General features: G+C 37.7%; 1 protein-coding gene and 1 long non-coding RNA gene across 2 annotated transcripts; both read left to right on the top strand.

Moving 5' to 3' along the window:
* Window positions 1–102: 102 nt before the first annotated feature.
* Window positions 103–2,356, top strand: LOC125268756. Its single transcript, XR_007184960.1, has 4 exons — window positions 103–653; window positions 1,199–1,269; window positions 1,396–1,517; window positions 1,706–2,356. It is a non-coding gene; the product is annotated as an uncharacterized LOC125268756 (long non-coding RNA).
* Window positions 2,357–7,801: 5,445 nt separating this feature from the next.
* kcnk18 (potassium channel, subfamily K, member 18) lies at window positions 7,802–16,101 on the top strand. Its single transcript, XM_048191207.1, has 3 exons — window positions 7,802–8,764; window positions 8,959–9,081; window positions 14,678–16,101. Exons 1-3 carry the CDS (start codon window positions 8,542–8,544, stop codon window positions 15,511–15,513), a joined length of 1,182 nt encoding a protein of 393 aa, XP_048047164.1. The 5' UTR covers window positions 7,802–8,541; the 3' UTR covers window positions 15,514–16,101.
* Window positions 16,102–16,301: the final 200 nt, after the last annotated feature.

Raw genomic sequence — 16,301 nt, forward strand, 5'->3', positions numbered from 1 at the left:
ATCTCGATGGAGGTGGGTAATTTTCGAAATTGTCTTATAAAGTCATAATATATACATTGTTTTTGAATTACCGTAAAGCATTTTGTCACTTTCGCGTGAACATGAGGCGAGATTGTGTCGGGTAGGCGCAGCTCAACTTGCAAGTGCTGTTTTTTGGCGTAGACGTGCCAGAGGGGGTTAGTAACATAGGTTAGTAACTTAGGTGGAGTAACTTCCTGTTGACGTTCGAAGTGTTGTCAAACAAAACAGAGGCTGCATCCGAAACCGCATACTTCTCTACTATATAGTAGGGGAAAAGCAGTAGGCGAGCGAAAAAGTATGTCTGAATCCGAAGTATTCATAAAAGAGTAGGCGAGAATTACCTGGGTGATGTCTAATTCTCGCGAGATTCGGACGTGCGTCTACTTAAAGTGCGTCCGAATATGCCTACTTACCTACTATATAGTAGGGGGAAAACAGTACGTGAAAGGAGCAGTATGTCCGAAATCCTCAGTAATCATAAAAGAGTAGTCGAGAAGTTCCCGGATGGCTTACTGCTCCTGCCCAGATTCTGAAGTGTTCATCCGATGGACACTCTTCTATCCCAGGAGGCCACGGGAGAGGATACGTCACACTCGAACACGGAGGAGAAAAGCGCGCGGATGTTTTCAAATGTGAGTATTAAAAACCAAAAACTTGGTTCCTTGTGTTAAAATCGCATTTGTTGAACTACTGTAGAGGTGTAAAGACGGTAGCCAGTGTAGTATAGTTGTGATTTTGCTGTAAAAACACGTTTTATTATGTACAGCTAAGAGGGGAGCTTCAATAAACACACGTTCGTCTCCAAAGTGGATTTACATGAATTCCAAACCATATACATCATAAAGTCGATTACTAAATGTTTATTTAACATCTGACAGGAAAATATTCAATAAGTATTGCAGATAATGAGTACATCACAATATGAAATATACATCTGAGTGATGTGTGTGTATTATGTAGAATTCACTGTTGTCAACACTTTACATGAATGAATGTAAATAAACAAATGTACAAGTAACTAGACCTAAGTTATCTATTTTATTTGTCCGTTAGCACTGTTGGTAAATTAAGGAACATTTGTGTTTTTTAAGAAGTGAGTTAACACATCTTCAACATGTAAATGTAGTATTAAGCACATAAATCTCAGAAGAAACTTGAATCTTGTCTGATGTTACAGGGACAGATGATCACGTGTGTTTATCCGGTGGAAAGAGGCTGATGAAGGAATGATGGCATCAATGGCTTTGAGTGAGTATACTACAGAAATTAATACAAATCTAATAAAATATTACTTGTAGTTTATTTTAATTACTGTAATTTCAAACAGAGTTATTACAGCACTTCTGATTCTTGATGTCGGTATGTTTGCTGCAGAGCTTTTGTGGTGGAGCAGGACCTGCAAGATGACAGCGGCATTTGTGGGGGAAAGAAACCTGAATAATGACTGAATTTATATGGTTGGGTGAACTAACCCTTTAAGCCCCCAAATAGAAACTGTATGTATGCATTTATATTATGGTAGTACCTTGGAAAAGTAAACTTTAAGAAATAATAAGCTTTATTGAGTGTTTGTGCCCAAGACGCTAACAAAAAAGGATTTACAAAAATCACATTTACATTTATTTACAGGTTTACTTTTGGCAGATGCCTTTATCAAAAGTGACTAACAGTGCTCTTATTACAGGGATGATCCCCATGGAGTAACCTGGAGTAAAGTGTCGGACAGTAATGTCTGCGGAGATCGAACCAACAACCTTCTGCTTACCTTTAGCCCACTACACCACTAAAATAATAAAGCTGAAACAAAAAAATAGCACATAATTGTAAAAATATTGAATGAAATATGGCAGGAAACAGAATTCTGACATGAATTATTAAACATTTCAATCAGTTTAAATGTTTTACATGCAGTCTTGTTCATGGAGAGCACATGAATGTTTGGAGCAGACACAGCAGCAGCCAGATTGTCCCGCACATCTTCTCCCACTCTTGCTTCAAAGTTGGGGGGTCCAGGGGTCCATCATCATCTTCCTCATCCTCTGGATCAAAGATGTCCCCATTGAGAGGAGCAGCAATGAGGGACATTATAGATGGCAAAGACAGGTGAAGGTGTTCATCAGCTGCTTCATCAGAATAAAGCTGCAGAATTGGCACAGCTGTGTTGAGATGGCAGCAGGGCTGAAATATGCGATTGTAAGAACAATAAGTTTGAATAAAGCTTTGTTTCATGTGTTGTTGACTTGTATATGTGTTTATTTATTGTGATGATTACTTTTATTCATTCTATAACTCATTTATGTTTCCTATTGTCTGTAAATAAAATATATTTATTTTATTCATGCATTAATTCATTGCTTGACTGTATATTGAGATGTGTTCACCTTGGTTGTATTTGTCTAGTGTTTATTCATGCATAGCTGTGTCATATGACAGAACATTACGTTTTGCTTGTTTTAATAATACATTATTTTCTGTAAAAAATTAATATGATTAAGTATTGGTCAGCATTTATTATTAAGTGTTAGGGTGGTCTAGCAATGCTGTTCATTCTGGGTAATCTTATCTTTAGTAGTAATACGTCAGTCTTCTCCAAAGGTGAGATCTTCAAGCAGCTGTCCGACATCTCCTTTGTGCAGATATTGCAAATGCTGATGAAAACCGGTAGCGTTGTCAAGTTACTGGTGCTGTGAGGTGTTAGTGCACCTGTCACTCATATCTTTATTATTATATTATTATTGCAGAACTAACAGTCAGCAATCATAATGACAAAAAAATAGATTATATACACAGAAAAAAGCACAATGACAAGGTTAAATATCTGAATAATTCAACAAGGCTTCAAAAAAATACATATATTTTTTATTATAAGCCTAAGGGATGAAACGACAGTTAAATTCAACGAGAAAAAGGAAAACAGGAGATTTAAGCCACTTTTGCTTGTGGATAAAATTGTATGCATATAAAATAAAGAAATTAACAACATATTCAAGAGATCACGATTTTGGGTTTTCATTAAACGTCGTAGGTCACATGATAACGTCAACATGGCGGATTATATCCGGATCACATTCATACTCAACGAGATTAGTACCTACTCTTTTAGGCTCGTAAAGGAAGTACTTACTGAAATTAAGTACCTACTCAGTGAGTAGGCGATTTCGGACGCAGCCAGAGGCTAGCTAGACCCTCCCTCCTCCTCCTCCTCCTCCTCCTCCTCCTCCTCGTCCTCCCCCTCCCCTCCGTGCTTCCTGAAACAGTCATGAATGCGCGTTTAAAATCATTCTTGTCGGTTATTGGCTGGAGCATGTTTATTATGTTAAGTGGTCCAGGCTGCACCAGTTTGTTTTTATTGCCGTTTTCGGAGCTTGTGGCGACTACATAGACCGCGTTTTTTACAGTGTGTTCAGGGGACAGGCAGCTATCGGATAGTGAGGAGATGTTTGCTGTATGTGACAACAAATGTTTTGGCCTAAAAACGCAACATCACTTAGAGCACCTTTAACCATCGTAAGGACTTAGAAAACTATTTATGAAGGTAAAAAAAAGTTACTTAGTTCTGCTTTAATGATGCTTTATTTTGTCACCTTGTTATCTTGCAGTCATATTATTCTTCCATAGAGGGGTGTTTGGGGCAGTTTAGCTCTCTAATTTGCCTGTGGAATATGTGAGAAACTCATTGGTCCCAATGCAATATATGCAAAACAATGGAATTTCAATTCTGCACTCTTAAAAACAACACCTGCAAAATTTTATAAGTAATCCTAAATGTGGACTGTGTTTGAGTTGGGGAGGTGTCATCATGTATAATGAAAATCCTGTGTGAGAAAATGCAAGCTCACATACAGAACAATGCACAAGTCTGAACATGCGTCGTGATGCTCTTATGACCGTGTGATCAATATTTTCGTAAATAAAGAGGTAATTTTTTTTAGCACAAACAAAGCACAGGTTAAACCATTGGTGTCACATGGAGTACTTTAATGATGTCTTTCCTACTTTTCTGGACCTTGAAAGTGGTAGTTGCGTTGGATCTCTATGGAGGGACAAAAAGCTCTCAGATTTCATTAAAAATATCTTCATTTGTGTTCTGGTAAAACAAGATTGTTAGAACTGACATGCAGAAATCATAATACATACCGTATTAAGGCACAAGTATAGGGTATTGTTCTCATATAAATAAAGAGAGGCTGCTTACAAGGAGTTAAAAGATAAACACAATGACATCTTAGATTTTCCACAATGGCCATGAAGAAGCTGTATTTGTCCAGTTGCTGATCTGGAATCTGTAGGTGGCAAACAGTATGGCTTCCTGCATAAATATTTACTCAATTAGAATATTAACCAGACAAAGGAGCTGTCAAAGCTTGTACAACATTCCAAAGCCCAGTCAAAGATATACAGTAGCATGGTTTTCTTTATATGGGTTCTGTGGTCTTCTGCCACTCTTCTTTTGTTTTAAGATGTGAAGTGAAAGTGATAGCAGATATGTCCATGATATGTGTGCAGTCTTATATGCTGAATGATTTCATTGAAACTTTAGGTCAGTTCCCTTCAAGAGCATCACTTGCGAGTTAATTAGCTATAAGTGACCCATCAAGTGCATCCTTTTTATCCAGTGGAGTTTTTGTACAGTCCGGCTAGATGAAACATAAGATGCATAGGAGTCAAGTGTATTGACTAAGTGCATGGCAGCATGGTTATAAATAATTCAGACATGTCAAGATACTGTTAAAAGGCCACACCTAATGCAAAGGCACTGAGAACAAATACTGTACTGCTCATGACCAGTATCTTACAGCTACAGTAGCAAAACAATGTTGATGTGTGAAGTGTCATTTTAATATTTTATTATTACATTTAATTATTACAAATTTTAATAATTTTTTTCATATTTGAATATGGCTATGATGGACAATTAATTTATTGATTAAATATATTTATCTCAAACTAAATGTGCATGTGCACATTGCAATACTTAAAGGGTTAGTTCACCCAAAAATGAAAATTCTGTCATCAATTACTCACCTTCATTCATCTTCAAAACACAAATTAAGATATTTTTGATAAAATTCAAAGGCTCAGTGAGGCCTCCATTGACAGAAAGATCGTTCCTTTTTCAATGCACAGAAAGCTACTAAAACATACAGTGGCAAGAAAAAGTATGTGAACCCCTTGCAGAATCTGTGAAAATGAGAATTAGTTTAATAAAATAAGAGAGATCATACAAAATGCATGTTATTTTTTGTTTAGTACTGTCCTGAGTAAGATCTTTTACATAAAAGATGTTTGCATTTAGTTCACAAGACAAAACAATAGCTGAATTTATTAAAATAACCCCATTCATAAGTATGTGAACCATTGATTCTCAATACTGTGTGTGGTTACCTGATGATTTACGACTGTTTTTTTTTGTTTGTTTTGTGATGGTTCTTCATGAGTCTCTTGTTTGTCCTGAGCAGTTAAACTGAGCTCTGTTCTTCAGAAAAATCCTCCAGGTCCTGCAGATTTTTCCGTTTTCAAGCATTTTTGCATATTTGAACCCTTTCCAGCAGTGACTGTAGGATTTTGAGATCCATCTTTTCACACTGAGGACAATTGAGGGACTCAAACTCAACTATTAAAAAAGGTTCAAACATTCACTGATGCTCCAGAAGGAAACACGATGCATTAAGAGCCGGGGGGTGAAAACTTTTGAATTCAAATATCAAGGTAAATTGTACTTGTACGGGAAACATGCAAGTATCTTCTGTTGGTTCCGAAGGGTAGTACTAAATGTAAAACAATGATATTTAAACAAAATAAGAAAAACTGTGACATCTTCATCCTGTTCAAAAGTTTTCACCCCTCGGCTCTTAATGTATAGTGTTTCCTTCTGGAGCATCAGTGAATGTTTGAACCTTTTTTAATAGTCGTGTTTGAGTCCCTCAGTTGTCCTCAGTGTGAAAAGATGGATCTCAAAATCATTCAGTCACTGCTGGAAAGGGTTCAAATATGTAAAAATGCTTGAAAACTGAAGAATCTGCAGGACCTGGAGGATTTTTCTGAAGAACAGAGCTCAGTTTAACTGCTCAGGACAAACAAGAGACTCATGAACAACCATCACAAAACAAAAAAAGTCATAGATCATCAGGTAACCACACACAGTATTGAGAATCAATGGTTCACATACTTATGAATGGGGTTATTTTAATAAATTCAGCTATTGTTTTGTCTTGTGAACTAAATGCAAACATCTTTTATGTAAAATATCTTACTCAGGACAGTACTAAACAAAAAATAACATGCATTTTGTATTATCTCTCATTTCATTAAAATTCTTCACATTTTCACAGATTCTGCAAGTGGTTCACATACTTTTTCTTGCCACTGTATTTAAAACAGTTCATGTGACTACAGTGGTTCAACCTTAATGTTATGAAGCAGCGAGAATACTTTTTGTGCACCAAAAAAAAAAAAAAAGCAACTTTATTCAACAATATCTAGTGATGGCCGATTTCAAAACACTGCTTCATGAAGCTTCAAAGCTTTACGAATCTTTTGTTTCGAATCAGTGGTTCGGAGCGCGTATCAAACTGCCAAACTATTGAAATTTCGAAACAAAGTTTTTGTGATGTAACGAAGCCTCATTTAGCCTACTGAAATCACATGATTTTGGCACTCTGAACCACTGATTCAAAACAAAACATTCGTAAAGCTTTGAAGCTTCATAAAGCAGTGTTTTGAAATCACCCATCATAGATATTGTTGAATAAAGTCGTTATTTTGGTTTTTTTGGCACACAAAAAATATTCTCATCGCTTTATAATATTAAAGGTGCCCTAGATTATGTTTTTAAAAGATGTAATATAAGTCTAAGGTGTCCCCCTGAATGTGTCTGTGAAGTTTCAGATCAAAATACCCCATAGATTTTTTTTTATTAATTTTTTTAACTGCCTAATTTGGGGCATCATTATAAACGTGCCGATTTTATGCTGCGGCCCCTTTAAATCCCGTGGTCCACACCCACAGAGCTTGCGCTTGCCTTGAACAGTGCCTTAAAGTTTACACAGCTAATATAACCCTCAAAATGGATCTTTACAAAGTGTTCGTCATGCATGCGGCGGATTATGTGAGTATTGTATACTGTTATATTGTTTACTTCTGATTTTGAATGAGTTTGATAGTGCTCCGTGGCTAACGGCTAATACTACTCTGTTGGAGAGATTTATAAAGAATGAAGTTGTGTTTATGCATTATACAGACTGCAAGTGTTTAAAAATGAAAATAGCGACAGCTCTCTTGTCTCCGTGAATACAGTAATAACCGATGGTAATTTTAACCACATTTAACAGTACATTAGCAACATGCTAACGAAACATTTAGAAAGACAGTTTACAAATATCACTAAAAATATCATGTTATCATGGATCATGTCAGTTATTATTGCTCCATCTGCCATTTTTCGCTATTGTTCTTGCTTGCTTACCTAGTCTGATGATTTGGTTGTGCACATCCAGACGTTTATACTGGCTGCCCTTGTCTAATGCCTTTTATAATGTTGGAAACGTGGGCTGGCATATGCAAATATTGGTGCGTACACCCCGACTGTTACGTAACAGTCGGTGTTATGTTGAGATTCGCCTGTTCTTCGGAGGTCTTTTAAACAAATGAGATTTATATAAAAAGGAGGAAACAACGGAGTTTGAGACTCACTGTATGTCATTTCCATGTACTGAACTCTTGTTATTTAACAATGCCAAGATAAATTAAATTTTTCATTCGAGGGCACCTTTAAGGTTGAACCACTGTAGTCACATTAACTGTTTTAAATAAATGTTTTAGCTTTGAAAAGGGAAATGACCTCGCTGGCAATGGAGGCCTCACTGAGCCTTTGGATTTCATCAAAACTATCTTAATTTGTGTTTCTAAGATGAACGAAGGTCTTACGGGTGTGGAACGACAGGAGGGTGAGTACTTAAAGACTGAATTTTCATTTTTAGGTGAACCATCCCTTTAATAAAACATAAAAGTTGTTAGCTTTGGTTAGCGTTGTTTACACGGAGCAATTTCCCAAAACACAAGTGTCTTACTGTCAAATATTAAACCAAAAACAATGTTTACACGTATGTTCATGTAGACAAAAAAAGCTTCGTGGACAGATTCATAAATGCCCAATCGGGGTTCAAGGGCAGCTCTGGCATCCAGGCTAAAATTTCACACATCCGCACCTGTTGTCGCTCCCAATGCGCCTCCAAGCAAAGATAGGCCTTGTATTGATTGTTGTCTTTGTTAAATCTGCATTGAGAAGCTATCGAGGTTAATCGGTTCGTGTTAAACTGCTACAATAGTTTAAAGAGTCGTGTTTGTGAGCAAACAGCGGTGAAGTCATTGTTTAAGCTGTTACACATTCGGTTGAACAGGCAGCTTAGGTTTGTGGTTTCTTTCTGCAGCGGGGTGGTGTCTATTCGGCTGCTCACCACACTGCCAAGAGAGGACAGATTCATCTCCTCAGACATTACCGCGTCTCTGATTGACTGAGAGATGTCCGTGGAGGTAGAAGAGGAACGAAAGTCAGACCCAAAAGGGAGATGCGCAAGACTGATTTGGCGTTTATTTCCTCACGTTTTCCTCATTTTATCACTCATTTTATATGCGGTTTTAGGTGCGCAGATCTTTCAACAGATTGAGAAAAGGACTAACAATGAGTCGGAACGGATCCGTGAAGTGGTGCAAAAAGTGGTGGAGACAGTGCAGAATCATACAGGTCTTACCTTAAGCTTATATAAATTATATATTTAAAAATATATATTATAGCCTATATACGTAGGCTGTAGTTTTACTGTGCATTTTGATGATGGACGATATTAGAAAATGTGAATAATCTACACTTGTAATGTAAATGTTTAAATAGGCTATTACTTTTTAATAAGCTATATTTCATTTTATTTTATGAATTAGATACCTCAAAACAGGAAGAGTTACATGGAAAAATAAAAAATATTTTGAATGAATTCCAAAAGGAGCAGAACTGGACCTTCTCTCGTTCTCTTTTCTTCTGCTGTACGGTGTTCACTACTTTAGGTGAGTAGTTATTTTTCACAAAGACTTCACAAAGTTTGTAAAGTTTTAGGTTTTGTCGGGTTTTAACTTGAACCAAGATATTTTAAGTCTGAATGTAGTTTGTCTATGATTGTTGTTGCATTTAATGCACCATTGAGTTTGTTGTTTGCCTGAGAAGTTCTGACCTTTGACTGTATAGTCTTTTTTCAGCACACACAACTGCACTGTTGCCCACAGTAACCAGCCTAACCAAGATAAGACACAAAACAGATGTCCCCAGGAAAGAAAATGGTTATTTCCTAAACGAATTATTTGCAGAATAACAGCAGAATATTGGAACATTTGAAATTCATAAATTATTTGTTTATATAGATTTTTTTTACATGCTTTACTTTTTACCCTGTGCTCTTTACACCCAGAAATGTGTTTCCATATCCATTAAAAATCAGTGAGTGTAAAATGTACACTGTAAGATGGATGAGACCTCTAATGATGGAGGAGACTCTAAAAAGATATTTTTTTGTGTGGTGCATTGTTCATGGAATGGACAAAAACCATAAAGGGATGTAGATCATATATTAGGTTTTTGTATGATTAGTTATGGTCGTCCACCATTATGCACTTCCAGGCAAGCATATATTGAAATACATGATCAATATCTCATAATCCCCTTGCTGATTAAATTTTAAACACAATTATTGATATTATTATTGATATTATTTTAGCTTAAAACATATTGTGACCTTAAATGAAAAACACAAGTTTCAAGACACTGTCTATGTATAATTGGTTAAATTATTTCCAATAAAGCATTAATGGGCCTCTCTTCAGAGAGGCATGTAGTCAAATCATAATTTATTATACAGAATCACATGGAAATAGCACAACTTTTATTTATCAGTGGCACATTTTTGTTGTTTAACATTCATGCTTGTGAAAGAAATCTCTTCCTCTCAACACTAATTGTAAATTGCAGCTAACCACAGCCCGGATATTAATTGAATGTAAACTTCCATCTTTCAGGACATCTTAAAGAAAAGCATTATGCAAAAGTGCCAAATGCTGCAGTCTGTTGCTGTGGATGTCCATTATGTGAAGGGCGTATCTTTGGTTATCTCAGCTAACCGTAATGAATGTTGGGTTTTGAGGAAGCTGAGGCAGATGATGAGTTCAGATGGGTTCATTTCTTTTTCTTTCTTTTTCTTACTCTTTTTGTACATCAGCAGCTCTGACACTTGTTCTGATGAAAAAAGGGGTAAGTGATGATGTCAGCTGCAACTGCAACAGTAAGACCTATTTGTCCTCTGACAAAACGATTACAGATGCCTTTTCAGGTTGAACAACTTAATATTTTTAATTGCTTTGAATTGTTTAAATATTTGGCTTTGATACTTGGACAAAAAGGGACAGCAAAACATGCATGGTTGTTGAACTTTGGAAAGAATTTTTAAATGTCTAGTGTAATTGTGGCAGAGTTGCACACACTGTTTGTCTCTGCTTTGAAGAGGGAATTACTGTATGAGACTCCATGCAGAACGAGGAACTTAAACAACAATAGTTTGCATTTTTTTCCTAGAAAAATACTTGATAAAATAAAATATAGCAACCATGTGACATCCTGAAAATAACTAATCAAAATCTTAAATAATTTATTGCCTTCTATTATGAGAACGACTAGTGTAACCCCCATTGCCTGAAGGAGGGAATGGAGACGTTAACATCAGTGACTGACAAATTAGAATTGGGATCTCGTCTGAGAGCTCCAATCACCTTCAAGTGGTAACAGAACAAACCAATGCACATGCGAGTGAGAACTGCATCATGAGCCACTCCCCCGCTTCCGGGTATATAAGGCAGCGTGCAGATACTCACATTAAATAATTTCACCCATTACATTTAGGACAAAAAAGACTTATGTCTAAACCACAACATATGGGCATCTATTCTAGTACAGGGGCTGACCAACCGGGCATACACGCAAGTACTAGACCTGGTGTCAGATGCCTCCACCTGCATTTGACTGCCAAGGATGCTGGAGGAACTCAGGCTCACCAACCAGGGAACACACCTGAAAATCAGAATAGGTGCTTGTACCCATCCTCAAAGGGGAATGTAGTAGCAAGTGAGACACCGAGCCATTCTTCCCACATATTACCTGTTTGTACACAACACTCGGGAAGACTGGCTCCACTCAGAGAGTGTAGAATCTCGCGAATGTCGCCCACACTCAAAAAATTATATGTTGGATTTGCTTAACTTTTTTATGTCAACAGGTTCCACATAACTGGGTTATGTTGCATTTAATTAACATTGTTAATTAATATTTCAGTAAACTTAAGTTTATTAAGTTAAATTCAATGCCATTTGATTTGAGTCAGGTTAAAATTCTTAATTTTCTCCAAAAACTATTAAGTTAATTATCCTAAAATTAATATCAAACAAAAATTAAAAAAAGTAATCCAGTTTAATTGATTATTTAGTGAACGCATTCAAGAACAATTTTTGCAAATATCTAACAAGAAAACCTTTTACAAAATCTTTACTCTGCAAAGATTTTTATTGTTAGGCATTAGCCAGAATATGCTTTTGTTACATCCGTCGCCGTGTCCCAACGCCCAGGAAGAAGCAACACTTTGACCAACACGTTGAGTGAGCTCTCACTCCAAGGGGGCACGGCTCATCCCAGGATTGGTACTCCAAGATGGTGGCATCCATCCAGTGGGCCAACCTCTGTTTGGAGACAGCCTTACCCTTCTGCTGGCCTCCATAGCAGACAAAGAGCTGTTCTGAGGTTCTAAATCTCTGCGTGCAGTCCACGTACAAACGCAGGGCGCAAACAGGACACAGAAATGCAAGGGCCAGGTCTGCCTCCTCCGAGGACAGCACTTGCAAGTTCACCACCTGATCCTTGAAAGGAGTGGTGGGAACTTTGGGTACGTATCCAGGCTGGGGTTTCAGGATTACGTGAGAGTCAGCCGGCCTGAATTCTAAGCACGCTTCATTGACCGAAAATGCCTGCAGGTCCCACACCCTCTTAATGGATGTGAGCACAGTCAGAAGCACTGTCTTAAGCACCTGGATCTTTATCTTCACTGACTGTAAGGGCTCAAAGGTTGCTCTCTGTAGGGCCGCTAAAATCAGAGAGAGATCCCAAGAGGGGATAAGGTTCGGCCAACGAGGATTCAGCCTCCTGGCACCTCTCAGAAACCTCACCACCAAGTTGTGTTTCCCCAACAACTTACTGTCTACTGCATTGTGATGTGCGGCAATAGCGGTAACACACACTTTCAGGGAGGGAGACAGCCTTCACCCCAACCGTCTTGCAGGAAAGAAAGCACAACACTGACAGGGCAACTACACGAGTCTTCCCTGTGGGAAGAACACCAAACTATGAAGGGGTTTCACTTCAAATCATAAAGACACTTTGTAGAGGGGGCTTTTGCTGAAGTGATCTTCACATACCCTTTGGCCGCCCCACCATCAAGGGCAGTGAAAGCGAAGGAGGCAGTGGAGCAGCTTTGGGCAAAAAAAGGTGCCTTCCGCGACTTTTTGATCTCCTCATGCGCTTCGGGGAAGAAAGGGAATGGAGTAGACGCTGCTGTTAAGCATGTCCTGAAGGTTCGGGACATGGTTCTACTTGAGCTTGTCACTTTGGAAAAAATGGCAGAGAGATCTGGATCAGATTCGAACAACGCTGCTTTCCTTGAAAGGGGGGAGTGCAGTCGAATCCTCAAGCCCTCCCTCCAATGCAGTGATGGACATTCGGTCCTTCGCAAGAGCCCTGAATGAGGTGCTGGGTCCTCCCTGAGAAGAACCAGCAATCCCAACTGGAAGCTCCACAGCCTGTGATGAGAAAAAGAAGTGGGAGGACGGCAGGGACTCACCCTGCGAACGAGCTCCCACTGTGATCCTCAGGTCACCCTGTGTATTCACCAAAGTGGCCCTCTGCTGTGCAGAAGAACCAGGACTCCACCTTTTTTGAACAACGATTATGGCTGTCGGGGCAAGGAAATGACCACATCCAGAAACACACAGGTGGAATGACATCTTTAAAAAGATGCCTCTTGTTCTGATACACAGGAACGATGATTGAAGAGCAGAGAAAACAAACGTCTGCTCAGCTCCGAAGAGAAAGCTTAATGTGAGTATCTGCACGATGCCTTATATACCCGGAAGCAGGGGAGTGGCTTGCGATGCAAATCTCACTCGCCAATGTGCATTGGCTTGTTCTGTTACCACTTGAAGGTGATTAGGGCTCTCAGGCGAGATCCCAATTCCAGTTCATTAACGTCGAACGTGACTGACTGATAGGGAACCTCTTTTTAGGCCATCACATTATTTAAAGGGTTAGTTCACCCCAAAATGAAAATTCTGTCATTAATTACTCACCCTTATGTCATTCCAAACCCATAAGACTTAATCTTGGGAACACAATTGAAGATATTTTTGATAACAGAATGCTGTCAGATTTCCTTCAATAGACTGCCTTCGCAACTGAAACTTTGACATTTCAAAAAGTTCATAAAGACATCGGAAAACTAATCCATATGAACCGAGCGGTTTAGTCCAATTTTTCTGGAGAGAATCGATCACTTCATAAACAGATTTTAACTCACATATAAACCTTGATCAGCGAACGAACATAAACAGAAGCTCAACCTAACTTAAATGACGCACAAGAACAAACCTCTCCTGAAAGCTCAAACATGCTACATAACCAATGAGATTCAGTCTTGTGTTGTATACAGCACCTTTGAGCTTCCAGAAGAGGTTTCATTTAAGTTAGGTTGAGCTTCTGTTTATTTTCGCTGATCAATGTTTATATGAGAGTAAAAGCCTAAATTAAATCTGTTCACCATAAAAAGTGATCAAGTCTCTTCAGAAAATTTTGACTAAACCACTCAATTCATATAGATTAGTTTTACGATGTCTTTATGAACTTTTTGAAACGTCAAAGTTTCAGTTGTGAAGGCAGTCTATGGAAGGAAATCTGAGAGCATTCTGTTATCAAAAATATCTTCATTTGTTTACCGAAGATGAAGGGAAGTCTTACAGGTTTGGAATGACATGAAGGTGAGTAAATGATGACATAATTTTCGTTTTGGCGTGAACTAACCCTTTAAAGTAGTAGTAGTAGTAGTAATAACAACAATGTAATTAAGAATATAATAATAACAGTAATAATAATAATATTTACTAATTAAAATTAAATAATTTAACAAAAAAATAAACTAATTTATTGCCTTATATTATGATATTTTAAAAAGTGAATAATAATAATAATAATAATAATAATAACCAATTAAAATTTAAAAAGTAAAATAATAATTATTTATAATAATATACATAATAATTATTATCAATAATAGTAGTAATAATAATGTAATTCAAATTTTAATAATAATAATAATAATAATAATACTTATTATTATTATTATTATTATTATTAGTGTTGTTGACCTCTTGTATATAAAGAGCTGTTCCTTTGCTTAAACTTAGTAGAATTGCATTACTCATGTACTGATAAAAACGTTCAGCAGGTGGCAGTACTGAGACGTGTTGGTCTAATGAGTGAAATTATGAATTTCTAACTCTCAGTTCTGCTCTTGTATAACAGGCTATGGACACATGTATCCAGTGACCCGTGAAGGGAAGATGGCTTGTATCCTGTATGCGATGGTGGGCATTCCTCTCATGCTGCTGGTCATCACAGATGTGGGCGATATCTTAGCTGTTCTCCTCTCTAAAGCGTACACTTGTCTCAGCCTGTTCTGCAGGCGATGTATGGTACATCGTTCATGGAGCCTTAAAAATCATGAAAAGGCATCACCTCTCCAACAAGTGAAAGGTGTTGATACTGGCAGCACTTATACATTCAACCAAGATATCGTGGTGCACAAGACAGTGAACATTCGGCAGGTGATAGGAGCCCAGTCTTCCTTCAGACGATCATCCTTACAGCTTCGTAACAACAAGGAGATCTTTAACCGCATTATTGTTAAGGAGAGCTTCAGGCTCAAGAACACTTTGACAAAATCCTTCTCATGCTCAGACCTTGACCATATACCTTCCCCAGAGAACGGCTCCAAGTTATTCACCGGCATCGGAGAGAAGATGGATCACGTTAACGTCCCTCTGCTGGTCATCTTGCTGGTGGTGTTTGCATACATGGTGGTCTGCAGTCAAATTTTGAAATGCTGGGAGAGTGAGATGAACCACTTTGATGCCTTTTATTTTACCTTCATCACCTTGACCACCATTGGCTTTGGTGACATTGTGCCTAAACACCCAAATTTCTTCATGGTTACCTTTTTGTTCATTATCATGGGCATGGCCATTATGAGTATGGCCTTCAAACTTGGCCAATCACAAATTGTTAGCTGTTACAGGTGGTGGATGACTTGTCTTAGCATGGGCAAGGTAGGAATACGCAAAGATCTAGAGGGTAACTGAAGGCAACGGGTTTTTGTGGCTTTGCTAATGGCACATGAAATTACTAGGAAAGCATGACCACTCTCAGTACAAGATGGTAATGTGTTTTAATGTCTTTCACTGTCTGCCAGTTTGATAAAATGGGTTGAAGGGGAATGGACCACAGTCCTACTTCAGTATAAAACAAGTATAGAAGAAACAGTGAAGTATGCACTCCTGTTAGCTATCTGAGCCAAAAGATGAGACTGGCCTCTGTGACTGTATTATTATATGCTTGTATTATTAGGAAAATTGCACGAGACTTTGTTTATTTTTTGTATAAATATGTAGCTTATCAGAAATGCACTGACATTTATTCATGTTCATGCAAGATGTATGTACTGTATTCATGTATGGATATTCATACAAAAATGTATGGTATATGTTGCCCAGTGTTTAATTAATGCCAAATAATAAAGAATGTAATATGTTTTACCTCTCCAAACAGTGCAACATCCTTCTCTTATTTAAATTCAGGTGTGTATGTAAAATTAATTTACTGACTAATACGTAAGCTAGTATGTAACTGAATGATTGAGCATCTGTAATATATTGCCTGTTAAAATTTAAGATGATCAATTTATAATCTGAAACCATGTGAATAAATTAATCTTTCTGTGCCATTTGATGAGTTTAATATCAATATCAATGTAGCATAATAAGGAAAGGATGTGATTTTCCTCATCTGGTGCTAACTGCACCAAAGTAAATGGATAAGAAACACATTTACATGTATGCAACACTTTCCACATTTACCTCCTGCAACGCAA

This window comes from Megalobrama amblycephala, linkage group LG5, assembly GCF_018812025.1.
Source record: "Megalobrama amblycephala isolate DHTTF-2021 linkage group LG5, ASM1881202v1, whole genome shotgun sequence".
NCBI lineage: Eukaryota > Metazoa > Chordata > Actinopteri > Cypriniformes > Xenocyprididae > Megalobrama > Megalobrama amblycephala.